Source organism: Dermacentor andersoni, chromosome 1, assembly GCF_023375885.2.
Source record: "Dermacentor andersoni chromosome 1, qqDerAnde1_hic_scaffold, whole genome shotgun sequence".
NCBI classification, from domain to species: Eukaryota; Metazoa; Arthropoda; class Arachnida; order Ixodida; family Ixodidae; genus Dermacentor; species Dermacentor andersoni.
Window position 1 is genome coordinate 187,170,551 of NC_092814.1, and position 14,918 is coordinate 187,185,468.

The 14,918-nt window shown below is 45.5% G+C and overlaps 1 protein-coding gene and 1 pseudogene across 4 annotated transcripts in view; both read right to left on the reverse strand.

Moving 5' to 3' along the window:
* LOC126547088 (uncharacterized) overlaps positions 1–14,918 on the reverse strand; it is a 176,259-nt gene that overhangs the window by 69,411 nt on the left and 91,930 nt on the right. For all 4 annotated transcript variants that reach the window (XM_050194947.3, XM_055062881.2, XM_055062882.2 and 1 more), the window contains exon 18: positions 2,452–2,687. In XM_050194947.3, the coding sequence (XP_050050904.2) occupies positions 2,452–2,687 (236 nt within the window). The remainder of the gene's footprint in view (positions 1–2,451; positions 2,688–14,918) is intronic.
* LOC140215467 (uncharacterized) lies at positions 8,380–12,185 on the reverse strand (annotated as a pseudogene).

Genomic DNA, 14,918 nt, shown 5'->3' on the forward strand with positions numbered 1-14,918 from the left:
ATTTGATCAAGATTTTTTGTTGTAGCCATAAACTTTGTGGAAAGGACATATTTTGTTGTGGCCATGAACTCTGTGCAACTTTATTTGCATAGGGATGCCATTTGTGTGCCTTCTGTTCAACAAGGAACTAAAATAGAAATGTGAAGCTCGTGGTGCTAGCTTTCTGGCATTGCTTTCAATGACTGCATGATGTTGCAACCGATATCTCAAGTGTTATTTTTGCACAATGGCCATATATATATATATATGTCATGAACTTGTTGCTGAAAGACGGGGCTACATAGTGATGCAATTCATATTGCCATATTGTTAGGCCACTGAAAGTTACAGTGAACTGAAAGTTCAGATTCGTTTTTCTCAGCTTCATTTTTTTGGACACCACACACTGCCTTACGTTCATATGTTCTTTCTAAGTGCCAGCAAAATGTTTGGTATCAATATATTTGTGTCGAATCGATCTAGCCGGTGATGCTATTTATTTATTTCTAAAGTTGTCGGCTAAATTTTAATTGCCACTAAATACAAATGAAAATTAGCAAAAATATTGCAATTATGTTTACATCTGTTGTTTTTTGCATTACAAGAGCACTGAGAACAAAAAATAGCATCACCGGCTAGAGCTACTCTCTTGTGTTCTGGCCATATACTTTGTTTTTTCTTTTGACAAAGTTGTTGAAAAGTACCATAAGAAATTGACTGAATTTCCGTATTAAAAACTTTGCATCATTTGTTACAAAATCTAATTAGATATTTGCAATCAGCAGAAAAAACTGAACAATACTGTTAAATATCATCCAGTTCACACTAAAATTAACAAAATTGGTTTTGGAACCCACATCTCCCGTTGACTTGCTGGGAGTCATTTGATTACAAAATTTTTATGCTAGCGCAGCGTAATCCTGAGCAGCATGCTTTTTTCTCGAGCGTGGCAGAAGGTGACAGCCACGCCTCTTTTCGTTACAACATACGCACATTAGTTCGCAAAAAGGTTCGTCAAAAATGAGAACATCACCGGAGCGCGAAAATTTAAACTGATTCTGAAAGTTCAGTGCCTGTGCTAACTACTGGTTGGTCTTAAATGGATAAGAAACGGCTCCAACATGCCGAAATTGGCGATGCAAAGCATCGGTCACTGGTGATCAATTTCAATAGGCTTGGTAACAAACACATGACAAAAAGTACTTTTTGAAAACTTCTGTTATAATATTTGCTCACATTATAGGCCTACTACACTATTCAATTGTACGTTTCTGACCAAAAAAAAAAAAGAGAATAAAAAATAAAAAATAAAGGAATTATTGTGTGCGGGGACGCACCACTTTCACACGTCCCCGATATTGCATTCCCCGCATGGCTCACGTCTCTTGTTATCCGGCTTTGCTGTGTAGCTTTGTACCGGCTGTGGTCAGTGTGGTTGCAGCATGTTACAAGAGATGGCGCGAGGGTTGCACCACTAATGCCACCTAAAAGAGGGGGCATGAGAGAGAGTAGGCTCTTCCCCTTCTTGAGGTCGGCGAGCGCGGATGTTTCACGCATGCACCGACATGCTTCGTGCAACCGTCCGGAGAAGGCTCGGAAGCGGCGCACCGTGATGGACGAACACGATCGTTCAAACATGACACAGTTTGCGTGACTGTACAATCATGAATGATTATGCTTTAATGTCCGGCATAAAGCGAACATATTCGCTCCTATCCAGTCATCGTGAGTCCGATTTCCTGGATTTGTTGCACGCCCATCATGTGGCGTGTTCTATGGGTAGCAATTCGACTATAAGGCATTAGTGTATGAAAGGTGCAATAAATGCCCTTGCGATTGTCTGCACTACTGTGTTGTCGTCCCTTTGTCCAAAGAACATGTTTGAAACCCCACATGTGACAGGATAAGTAGAACCAGAGATATCATAACTCCAAATATTAAAAAACATTTCATGACACATTCACAGTGATTATGGCAAAGACTAAATCAGTCAAGGCTGCTATAGCGTTCCAATCAAACAAAAATAAATGCTCTGTGCCATCCTGGAGCAAAGAAACGTAAAAAGATGTTCGGGCCAGTGTTCAGCTGCAAAAAGCAGTGTCGCCCTTTAATAAAGACCTGAAAACGTACACTTGAGACTTTACTTTATAAATAGAAAAGGGCTACCAAGCAATTACTTGTCACACTTTCATGTAAATATGTGTAAAATTAGTTTGTTGCTATTCATGTTTCAATTTAGGCTGACAGTAGATACATGTGCAGTGATCGCACAAGATGAAATAAAGTATGCAATGAAGTCTTCGCTGACACTGGATATGTTATAGGCATCGTTTTCTGGTTTCAGTGGAATTGCGTAATTATGATCGTTATGGTAGTGCCGACTACCTAAATTGTAATTCACTTTTGGTGCTCTTGGCCTTGCACTTATGCAAGCAAGCTCTGGATCACAAGCAGTGGGCCAGGGGTTATTACCAGTCGCAGCTCGCGGTGCTTCCACAGACGTAGTGGGTGTCTGGGCAGGCTCCTTGGTCCTCAGCCTTCGAGCGGGCGGTTCTTCCCTTGGGGCATCTGGCTCAGCAGCCTTGGCTGCTTCAGAGAGGCGCCTTAGCTTCCGAGCAGGAGTCCTTGGCACCTCCTGGGTCACATCTGCTGGCTCTGAGCCATTCCCTTCTGCACTGTTGACGACTGCCTGAGGTACTCGTGGCACACTGAGAATAAGAAAAAGGGGGGGGAGTGTGATATCACGAGACATTTAAAATGCGCCACATCAATGTACTTCGTAAAACTGTCATGATGCCCTAAAATGCACGCCTCCTTATTTTACTTACTGTGCTATTGCCCGGGAAATATACTGAACCAAAAATGGCAGAAATGAATTCACTTGATGTGTTGTCCAACGCAATAAAGTGTGCACTTTCAGGATACAGCCAAGTGTAAATCGGGGTGTTTACCAACTGGGAAAACTGGGAATTCTCAGGGATTTTGAGTAGTCTGGAAATACTCAGGGAAAACTCTGGGAATTTGTTCTATCAGGGAAACTTAGCTGTAAATTTATTGAAAGGGAACGGAAGTCGTGGTAATGCTGGCTCGGGAAGGGAGACAAATCGTAACATATCGTCTCTGACGCCGTGTCGTCGTCTGGAAGTGTTGCCAGTGTACAGTCAACGACACTTTCCAGACGCCTGATAATTCGGACGACTTCGCGGCACCACTACATACCCCATAGAGTCACTGTATAATAATAACATCTCAAATTTTGTACGCAAGAACCCTTTGCCATCCGATTTTTCTGACTTTTTTTCCGTAACTGCAGGTCCGAAACGGCATCAATCAAAGCCGCCACCACTGCCATTTTGATCTCGCTGCCTCGAACCGGCACTCTAGCACGCATATCCACCATGGCGGCAATGCTAGGCCTAGCTGCTTCGACGTCCACTATTAAGCTTTTTGCAGTTTTGTGTCATGTTTTTCATTGAAAGAATTCACAGCTGTCAGCAATGGTACCGTCTCCGCCTTTGATAAAGGGAAAATGAGACATCCACCCAAACGTAGCTAAGTCCTACAAAGGGAACCCATACGGGTTCCTCGAAAGGAAAGCTTCACAGTTAAAGAAAAATTCGTCCTGGTCCAGGACTCAAACCCGAGACCACCGTATTTCCGGGGCAGCTGCTCTACCATCTGAGCTAACCAGGTGGCTAGCAGATGGCAGGCGAAGTCGAATTCATCAACAACTCAGAAGCAAAGACCCGAGTTTGACATAATAGTTCTGCAGAAACCCGCAAGGTGGAGAGAAGGTAATTGATAAAGGGAAACTGAGACATGCACCCAAACGTAGCTAAGTGCTGTGCCTTTGTGGTCCTCGCAATTGGCTTCGATGCTCGGAAAGTGCAGTGTGTTTCACAAAGCCGGTTCCTGAAAGTCAGCTTCTCGATACAGCAATGTTACGCGGTGAAGCATATGTAAAAGTATTGCGGTGAAGCATAACGAGCGTGGGAAGGGGCAACTGTCAGGGGACACACTATGTATCCCTTAATTATACATGCGTGCATCCACCATTTCCTGTTACAGTACGAGCACCAATATGCCTAATAAGTGTACTGGCAGGCCTTAAGAGCTTTTTTTGTATATACCTGTGGCGATTTGAGCCCTTAACTCTTTCATTACCACGCCTATTCAAATCGATCACCGGTGATCGATGCCTTAAATCGCCGATTTTGACATGTTGGAATCGTTTCTCGTGCACCTAGCGCCATCCAGTGGTTAGTCTAGGCAGTGCAATTGTAGAACCAGTTTAAATTTTCCCGCTATGGCGACGTTCCAATTTTTGATGCACCTTTTTGAGAACTAATGTGCATGTGTTGTTGCGAAAGGGGGCGTGGCGGCCACGCTTGAGAAAAAAAAAAACTGCCACTCGTGGTAATGCAGCATTAACATCAAGTTTTTGTGATCAAAAGACTCCCAGCAAGTCAAATATTGATTCATATTGTTGGCTTTGTTATCCGACGGTGTTGAGTGTTGATAATTACCCGCAAATGACGCCAGCTATTCACTAGTGAGCTTTGACTTGGAGTGTGCATGGTTTTATTCCACGAAAACGCATTCCTGAAGGTCCGCCGCATGTCCAACATGTATACCTGGCCTTTACAGCCAGTTGGCAGCAGTTTTGGTTTCGCTTCTCTTGTTAAATCCGCCACAGGGCCGCATCCGGTGTTCCTATATCACTACAACGCCAGTCGCACCAGTCACTGCCATAGCGTTGTCATCCAACGCGACTGCGCCGCACAGAAAGCGTTCTGCTCGAAAGTATTCTACACCCGCAGCTGATTTTAGTGACGAGGATTCGAGCTTCGAGTCGGAAAATCTCTGCTTCAAGCTCTGACGGCAATGATGTTTCAAGTCAGCCCGGGACATCCGCAGCTGCTCACCGGTGAGTTACCTTTATGGCCTTGAGCAGTCACCGGCGTCGCACGCACTTATCTGCCAACCTTTGTGCACAAGCTTAGAGCTATTCTTGTTATCTGCAGGGTCCGTAGGTCGCTAGGCCAGGATGTGCTGCCACCGGCTGTGAAGAAATTTCAGTTCACGCCAACAAGGCCACCCAGAGCACATCTCAGCCCAGCACTTCGGAGCAGCGCAAGACGTTTTACAACGGCGCAATTTTTTCCTCCTATTCTTCACCGCAGAAGTGATACATACTATCTGCAAGAACGCGAACAAATATGCTTGGATGCATATTTTGGAGCTTCCAAGCTATGCTGAAAGAGATGGGTCATGGAAAGAAGTGACTTTCGACGAACTAGTGAAGTTCATTGGACTGCTCATTTATATGAGCATTGTGAACATGCCACGCAACCACCTTTACTGGAATACCAGTAGGCTTTTTTCAGGGCTTCTTCCGCGGAACGTTATGCCAAGGAGACGGTTTTCTGCACTTTTTGCGCTCCGCAAGTGTCACTGATCCGGAGGCGACTACTGTAGTTTTGCACGGCAAGCTGCACCGCATATTGTGGCTTCTGCAACATGTGAATACTACTTCAGGAGAACTTTTTCAACCTGCGCGGAACCTCTCTGTGGATGAAAGAATGGTCAAATCAAAAGGAAGATCGGGTATTCGGCAATACACGCGGGACAAAATTGTTAAGTGGGGATACAAATTGTGGGTGCTTGTCGATTCACAGACTGACTATTCCGTTCAATTTTATGTGTACGCAGGCAAACGGGAAACAGCTAGTGCAAGTGGACTAGCATTTGATGTGGTGATGCAACTGTGCAATAACTACCTCAATCAATGATACGCTATCTACATGGATAACTTTTACACATCTGCGTCTCTCTTTGCTCACCTGCTAAATCACAAAACCCTCGCTTGTGGCACGACACGTAAAGATAGTCGGTGCTTCCCATTTCAACTGAACGACGTGTCGTGGGAGAAGAAGGCAAAGAGAGGTGATGTTCGGTGTCTTCAACAGAACAACATCCTCTATTTGCAATGGAAGGACAGGAAGGTTGTCCACATGATGTCTACAGCGCACACTGCCAACAGGCATGTTGCAGCCACAAGAAAAGAGAGAAGAAGAGGGGGCGTGTGGACTATCATCCCAATCGAGAAGCTGCTACTGATAGACGACTAATTCTGGGATGCTTTGTGTTGATAAGTCGGATCAGCTGATTGCATCTTATAACGTTTTGATGAAGTGCTTGAGGTGGTGGAAAACACTCTTCTTTCACTGTACTGACATCGCTGTTGTGAATAGCTTCATTATTTTTCAAGAGCACTGCCAGCAACACCTCTTGACACTGGAATTACAAAGGAGCGCCCACTTCGACCAACTTTTCAGATGAAGCTCACCCAACAGCTGCTCGAGCTTGATGATGAAGCGGTTGCCCAAGTAGATCCTGTCCCAAAAGAAGAATGCCGCACTATCCGCAAAAGATGCCGAACAGGCGAAACTGCAGGCTGTGCTACCAGGAACAAAAATTGAACAAAAGACGAACATTTTCTGTGAAAACTGCGGAGTGCGCCTGTGCAATAGTAGTTATTAGTCGTTTGAATAAACTGATTTTTGAATTTGCCTCACGAAAACGAGAAACTGCTTCATCGCATGGCACGAGCGATGAAGCTGTTCCCGGTCTTTAGTTTTTTTTTTTTATGTACCTGAAGAACGGTGTGGTACAGAGAATTTATTTTTTTAGACAGTGTTCCGAGTCATTGACCTTCAAAATGTATGTTCTAAATTTTCTTTGTTAATAATGCATATGTAGATATTGTGCCATTTCTTTATTTTTATCAACTCGCCACGAAAATGGTACTTTTCTGAATTTTTGTGCGTTCCCTAATAAATTGTTTGCTTTGTAATTTATGTTTTTGGAAAGAGCATTCCATTATGTGCAATTTGGCATGCTGCAACGTGTGCTGGAGTATTATTTGTACTGGCAAAAAAATTTCTTCCAAGACCTATGAAAAACAGCCATTTTCTCGTGGTAACGAAAGAGTTAAGGGCAGTAAAAGACATGCATTCATTTTTTTTGAACTGCACGATTTTCGGACGTTTTCGCAGCTCCTTGGGAGTCCGAAAAATTGGACCTTGGCAGTACAACTGTCCAAGAGGATGCTTCAAATGGTCCGTGTGGCGAATGTACAGCGGAAGGAGGACAAGAACTCAAAGGACCTATGCATTAAGGAATGAATGGGAAAAGATGCATGTCGCTGCTTCTTTAAAAAAGCTCGAGCTCAAAAAACAAAAAAAAAACTGTGTTGGCTGACGCCGAGCTGCAGGTGTCCGTCATCCAACCCAAAATAAACACTTAAAAGCAGTGAAACGCAACACTGAGGTGTTGTGTATGGGCTGAGAGTATGTCAGGACAGTTGAGGTTGACTTACCAGCTGTTGCGAGAGAGTCTCACTTGTGACAAAGTTCGGGCCTCATTCTAATGAGTTGCTATCAGCTGACAGAAATAGTTCATATTCGAAAATATTTGCTTCAGTATGCATCTCCTTTTTCGTATTTGAGAATGTTCGACTCGATTTGCAATGGGTTTGACCATTTTTTTCGAAGGTATTTTATTCGCTGTGCATTTTACTAACCCCTCCCTTTTGTTTTCTTCTGGAATAAAATAAACACTATTCTTTACTATTCAAATTGGATTAAGTAGTTTTCTTTAAGTTTTTTTAACATGCTTAGTAGAGAGTCACCGCATCGGGCGACATGGTGTCAGCCCGTCTTGACATAAAACAAAGTTTTCTGTCACTCAAGGTATTTTGCAAAGGAACTTGGGGAATACCTGGAAAACTCAGGGAATTTGGAAATGTTAACTTGGTAGACACCCTGGTAAGTGACAGCACATGGCTGTGGATATGCTCGCGTGGCAGTTTAGTCGCACTACACACGGGAAAACTTGGTAAAGGTAGGCACTTGTGGTGTTAGCTCATTGGTCACAAGCAGATCCACACACCACCACTTTCTGATAAGCAGCTAGCAGTAAAGACCTACGCAAATCTTCTGGCTAAAACTGTTATGCTGGTTACCACAGCAGGTCATCAATACACAGGGTTCATGCTGGTGTATATGACAAAAATCAAGGGTTTTCAAGGACTTTCAAGGCCCTGGTGTGGATTTTCAAGGACCACATTCCCTGTTAGAAATCCAAATAAAACAGATGTTCAGGGGTAGACAGAGGCTTGAAATGATGAGAATTCACTGAAAAAGGGGATTGTTGCTGGAGCCAACGTTTTAACAAGGAAACTTGTCTTCAGACAAAACGATGGCTCCAGCGATATTTCCTTTTTCGACCACTTCTCATCATTGTTTGTTAGAGTTACATGGATGACCACTTTCAGTGTGTTAGAAGATGCAAACATTTACTCGCTAAAGATCAACCAAGCAAACACTCACTTAGTCTTTAGGTGGCATCATTTTGCTTCTGAATTTTTACGTCAATGTCCAAGGTCTCCTGCTGCTTGCTCTTGGCAGTCTTCCTTAGGCTGTTTGACTTCATGATGCAAGTCAGGTCACTGGTTGCCTCCGCTTTTTCTGCATATGAGTCTGCTGAAGCTGTCAATTCTGCAACAGCGGCTTCTAGTTTCTTTTTCTTCCTTCTGAGAGTTTCAATCTCTTCATCAATGCAACGTTCCTTCCTCTGTTTTGCATCTTCACGCTCCTGCTTTTTCAGTGTTTCCAAAAAGGCACAGTATTGGTTCCTCGCAGAAGCCGCAGATGCTCTTAATTCCTTTGTGATGGGCACATTGAAAATGCCACCTGCTACATGTACAGCATCACAGATAATGCGCTGTGAAATGCGAGACACTTCTTCCATATTCTCTACTGAAACCTGGCGATCCTCTCTTTACACTTGCTTGGCCATGACTAAGTATAAGCAGCAGTTTTACAACCCTCGAAAGCTCAGCATATGCTGAGCCAACCTTTAAAAGTTCATAGAAAAACTTGTGAAGTGTATGCGAGATCCTTTCAAATAGCTGCAACTCATGTTTGGGCTCCTGTAGCAGCTCAATTAACTGTGCAAGCACAGTATCTCTTGAATGCTCATAGATTCTCTCTGCTGAAATGAGTGCATCCAGAACTTTCTTTAAGGGGGGATGAGGGGATCGGAACTAACTTTTTCATTTTTTATCTTAGAGTGATGAAATTTGGCATACAGGTTCGAAATAGCATCAAACAGACAGCTGCAAAGTTTCACAATCATATCTTCAGTAGTTTTTATTTTATCATTATTTATATATTGCTCACATGTTGCTTGCTCGTGGAAAGCCTAGCGTGACAGCAAAATGGGTTATGGGTCTGTAAATGTTTTTAATAGTTACTAAGAAGTATAGTCTAAGTCAAGATTCTCTTAATTTCTTTTTAAATTTCTCTGCTCTTCTTCTAAACGATATAGTATGCACCTTCTCTTTATGTTTAGAATGTATCATGCTCCAATTATTGTGTAATAAAAAAATGGTGAGCCTAAATGGTAAATCTGAGACTGTCTTGACATAAGGCACACTTCACCAATTGCAGCAAAACAAACAGGATTAAAATCCGTGCTCCCATTGCCGTGCTATGCTTTCCACGAGCGAGGTGATAAGCTCAAAACAAACTTTTGAGAAAACAAGCCTCAAAGTTCCATACTGGCACACACTGTCTAGAATGCTCCTGCATTGTAGAATTTGGTGTCCTTGGCAGCAGGTGACTTCTTAGCCCTCTGTCCTTTCAGGTGATGGACTTTGTGTGCCTTCTTCATTCTAGAGCCGCTCTTCCTTTGTGAGGACCACTCAGACTGTAGGGTACTACCACAGGAAATGCATGAAAGTACCATCTTCACAGCTAGTCCCAGTTCAGTCTCGCGGTGCACTGCTAGGCCGGGCTGCTGACAAGTTGGGCAAAGCGGGGAACCAATCAGCGAGTTCAAAGCAGCAACTTGAACAAGCATAAACTCCTCTTCTGGAGGTGCGGGAATGGCATTTTCCTGTGAGCCAGTCAGCCCGAACTTGCGCTCCGTTGCTGAAACCGCGCGAAGCGATTCGCGAACTCTCGACGCTTGCAGTTCTGCAGTTTCCGCGGACACAAATCGTGTTTCCAGGTGAGCTTGAATAGTGCGACGTTCACTGGGCGAACAGTCAACACTGCGATGAGCGGCAAGGTCGGCCGCCGGCGCATCCGCGGCAGCGAGCGTGCGCCCGCGTTGCAGCTCCGTCGAAGCGCCGGAACTCGTCGATGGCATGGGACTGCCTTCACTGGCGGTTGTTGGCTGCGGAGACATCTCGGCGTTGAACGACACACCGCGGAAGCGCGTCTCCGATGCTCTGCAGTCGGGCGGCGATGACCGCTGCAAGCTCACTCCGTAATCTGTGCTGGACGAACTTGCGACGGGACGCTCGCGTACGGCGAGACTCACTGGCATGTCGATCGTCACCGGTGAAGTAACACTGCGCCCGCGCTTCGACGGCAAAAGATCATGGTTCGTCTCACTATCGCTGGCTGGTGCTCGACTCGGCGCAAGATCCCGCAGCACGTTGGGCGAGAGATCGCACAGCACGTTGGGCGCGTACTCCGCCGATTCTGAACGGACGCTCGGCTCGGCCGAACCACCTGCTGACAATCGCCGCTTCTTCCTTGCTGTGACGGGCTTGCGTTTCCGCTTCCCGTAGGCATGCTTCGTCCGGTACTTCTTTTCGAACGTGCGCGGATCCATTGCACGTGGCCGACGTCCTCGAAACACAAGAGAAGGAAAGTCCAGAAAGGCTTCCCAGCAGCGGACAAAAGCAGACGCTCCTTGCGCTCCTTGCCTCGGCCGCCATTATGGCGCGGCGTCGACCAATGAGGAGGCGCCTTACAACGAGCCGCGGCGCAGAGCCAATCGGGGCGCGGCAGCCATTGGCTGCTCCGTGCTGCCACTCTCCTGTTTTTCTTTTTTTGTGCGCTTGCTGGCTGGCAGGGAAGGAAGGGAAGGGCTGGGACAAAGAGTCAAAGAGTCTGGCTTTCCAACGATACCAAAATGGCGGCGCTCCGTGGCGGGAAAGCCGAGCAGTCGCGCGTTGAACTTCGCGGCTTTTTCGCGATTTCGGGCGGATTTGTGGACGCCGGCACCGACAAATATATTTATTTTAAGTGCTTAGAGTTTGTTTTTCGGTGAAATATTTCAGTACAAGATAGAAATGATGCTGTAGATTCTGAAAAGCGTACTTTTCAAAAATCGATTTTTTTCGCGAAAATCGCGATCTGATCCCCGCTTCCCCCCTTAAGCCTTCCACACACTCATCCAGCTTTGATGACATCTGTTTGGAGTCTAGTGAAGAGAGGCCCCTCACAATGGGATATCGCAGGGGGCTCTTCTCCAGGATCTTCTTTGTGACACTTAGAAAAAAACTGCTTGCACTGCATGCGAAATGCAAATGCAGCTTTCACACTTACTTTGCGGCTTTTAAGAAGCTGCTCGGCTGTGTGACCAACATCTATCTTCTCGAGTGGCACACAATATTCTCAAGGTCCTTTGCCAAAAAGAACATAGCTGGCTTATCTGTCTGAAAGTGTGTCAAAAATGGCTGGAGAGTCATCGCAATAGCAAGTGCAAACTTGAGCTTTGCTACCACTAGTGGGTCACAGCAAAAGTCACAAACATTCTGAAAAGAAGCACACTTGGGAAGGTTCACTTCCTTGCATCTTGCCACTTCCACATACTCTTTGACGTCAGGCCAGAGAAGCAGAACCCACTCTTTCACCAGGACGTTCTCAATCCAGTGATGTGCAGAGAACTTGAGAGGAAACAGAGTTTGTCCGGTGACAGCTACAAAGTCTTCTCTCCAGGCAGGTGCATCAAGAAACAACCTAGTCATACATGAGAGCAAAATGTCCAAGCTCCATTTGCTTGTTGTAAGACCTGCCTTGTAGGCATTATGCACAGTGTGCAAGCTACAACTGCCCAAGTCTAAGCACCTCACCTTATAGTTCTTCTGTAGGTGCTCCTGCAGGCCTTTGAATGTCTTAAAATTCACATTGGACTAACTGTTCCTCTGATAGTTGCGCTATTTTATGTAACCGAAGTGGTTCTAAGGCATCAAGTAGTTTTTCTTGCAGGTCTTCAGCCCTGGCATGGCCCATAAACACAGATGTGAAGTAGCGTATGGTGGCCAACTGTGATGCATCCAAGTACCTTAGATGAACGTCCATTTGCTTTTGCTGGCAATTCTCATTCAGAGACTCGTCGAACAAGATGACATATTAGTCGCTGTTTTCTATCTCCCGCCGCAGAGAGGAAAAAAAGAATGGCCTCAAACCATGGCAGGCGATATACAAGCACTTCTTGCAATACAACCACACAATCTTGCAATACAACTGCACATACACATACGAGCGCTACGCACGCACAAAATGTCACGATGGAACCCACACGCACGCATAAGCGTTACACGTGCACAAAAGATGACGATACAACCGCACACGCAAGCGCTAAACACACAAAAAATGTCACACGATTCGACCATGCAACCACACACACAGTGGCGGCCATTTCTCTACTCAACTGAAAAGTAACACGGGAAATGGGCGAGAGGAAACGTTGGACAAGCCAGCGTCGTTGTGGCCAGACGTTCACAAGCGTCGGCTAGGCACGCGCTTACTTGACTTTGTACGAAACTTGCACCCTATTTTTAACAATATCGCAGCAGGAATTCAGGTGGGATGCAATTTTATCAAATACAATCACTGGAAGTTTATTAAAAATAAAAATTTAGGAATTCAAGGATTTTCAAGGATCTGTGAAAATTCCAGGACTTTCAAGGCCTTGAAAACAATCTTTTCAAATTCAACGGTTTCAAGGAACCGCATAAAGCCCTGAACACAGCAGTTGGCCAACACGCAGTGCTTTACGTTAACACTGTTGCTCTCATAAAGCTTTTTGACTTGTCAAGCTAGAAATGCAGCATTCAAAAACTACAGTATGAAATCCAGTCTATATCACCAGTCAAGCTTGAACCCATCAGGGGTATTCCATGGCGATACCATGATTTGGTTATGAGGCACGCTGTAATGTGGAACTCCGGATTAATTTTGACTACCAAGGGATCGTTAACGTGCCCCAGATGACACAGGCGTTTTTGCATTTTGCCCCCATTGAAATTTGGCCCCCGCAGACAGGATTTGATCCCGCAACCTCGTGCTTACCAATACAGCACCATAGCCGCTAAGCGTATCTGGCGGGTAAGCTTGAATCAATCAACCAGACAACCTTATACTTTGCAAAGGCATGTTCGTGTGGACACTTTGCGAGGTGCTTTTAGCAGTACCCCGAATCATTGTAGATTGTATGTTGCAGTTACCAGTTCTAATGCTTTGTCTTGGTTTCTTGGGTGCTTCCAGTGCGTTTTTAATGCTCTCGACATAAAAACTGTAATTTACTGGTTGAAATTCTAAAATAAATAAACAAAACAAAAAAAGATGACAAGTGCATACCTATCTAGCCTTCAGTCATGTTTCTGTTTGCACAGTGTGCATGGAGCAGATATGAACAAGTCAGCACAACATTATACAGTCGAACCCGGCTATATCGAACTCGCCAAAAAACGCCTATCAGTTCGATATAGAGCATAATTCGATATAGGTAAGCCTGCTAAATAATTGGATGTCATAAAAGCACATACCATTTATAAAATCACTTTATTGATGAAACTAGCTTAGTTTCGCACGAAATAGTCCTGCATTTTCTTCTGCTTGGGCAATTTCGCTGCGTGCGAAGCACGCACTTTTCCACTTTGTTTAAGGAGTTGGAGCAGCTGAGGCAGCAACATTCCGCATTCGCGCAGAAGCACCAGACTAGTGCAAGCGCACCAATCACTTCGGAGGGTGCGGGCCAAAGACTGTCGTTGCTTTCCTCGTTGTGCCCATTTTCACTTGTGCTCGGCACGATGTCAGCAATGTAGTCTTCGTTTCCGGGCTCTCCCATGGTCGCGACACCATCATTTGCGCTCACAAACTCATCCACCGTTGATTCAACAGCTTCCGGAAATTCTGACAGCTCGCTCCAAACTTCGGCAACAACGGCAAGGGCTTCGTCGCATTAATCAGAATTTACAGTCATCACCGAGCACGCGGAAGTCGGTACGGCTGAAGCTATTTCGGATGAACCACTCGTACACGGCCGTGCGTACGCGTCGGGCGCCACGGGCGTAACTACGGGCACCGGGTCGCGAGTTAGGCCGCTTTAGCCCTAATTTCCCCCTTCAAGATCGTGCCGAGAGTGCACCTCGGAATCTTGCACGTTGCGGGGACATCCGACTTGTCACCGCGTTCGACCCGATTTATGATTTCGAGCTCCACGACGAAAGGCGAATTCTGCCGCTTCATTACGGCAACACTGCGGGAGAAGGCGCACACAATGAATCAGATAAGCAGCGAGACACAACTCGCACTTTCGCTGCTTTCGCCATCTTGCACGACGAGGGCACAAGAGCCTCTGATTGGCTGTCTGAGCAAGCGCTGCGGGCGGGCGGGCCAGGATCATTTTTTGTAGGGGGGTGTCGGTGGCTCCGAGGTAGCACGGTCACGTAGGGAGAGCGGTTGGATGGAGCCGCGCCGCTGGGTTTTCCCGTCACTGCGAGGGAAAGCTAACTTCCGGGGGCACTTTCCGCCGCTTGACGCTTGATATATCGGGAGTCGCTACTAGTTTTGTTCGATGTAAGCGTAATGTTTGCTATATATACTCATTGTAACTATACCGTGTCCAGAAATTGTTCGATATATGGAATAATTCGATGTAAACGGGTTCGATATAGTCGGGTTCGACTGTAGTGTATGAACTGGCTCCTGTCTCCAGACTTCTCTTGTGCTTTTCTTTTTTTATTGTTAGTGCAATGTCACAGGGACACACACTTTCGAAATGCCAAAGGAAATGGTAGTATATGGCTTGAGCCATCCCATGAACAGCATATTTGCAGTTAACCTCCTTTA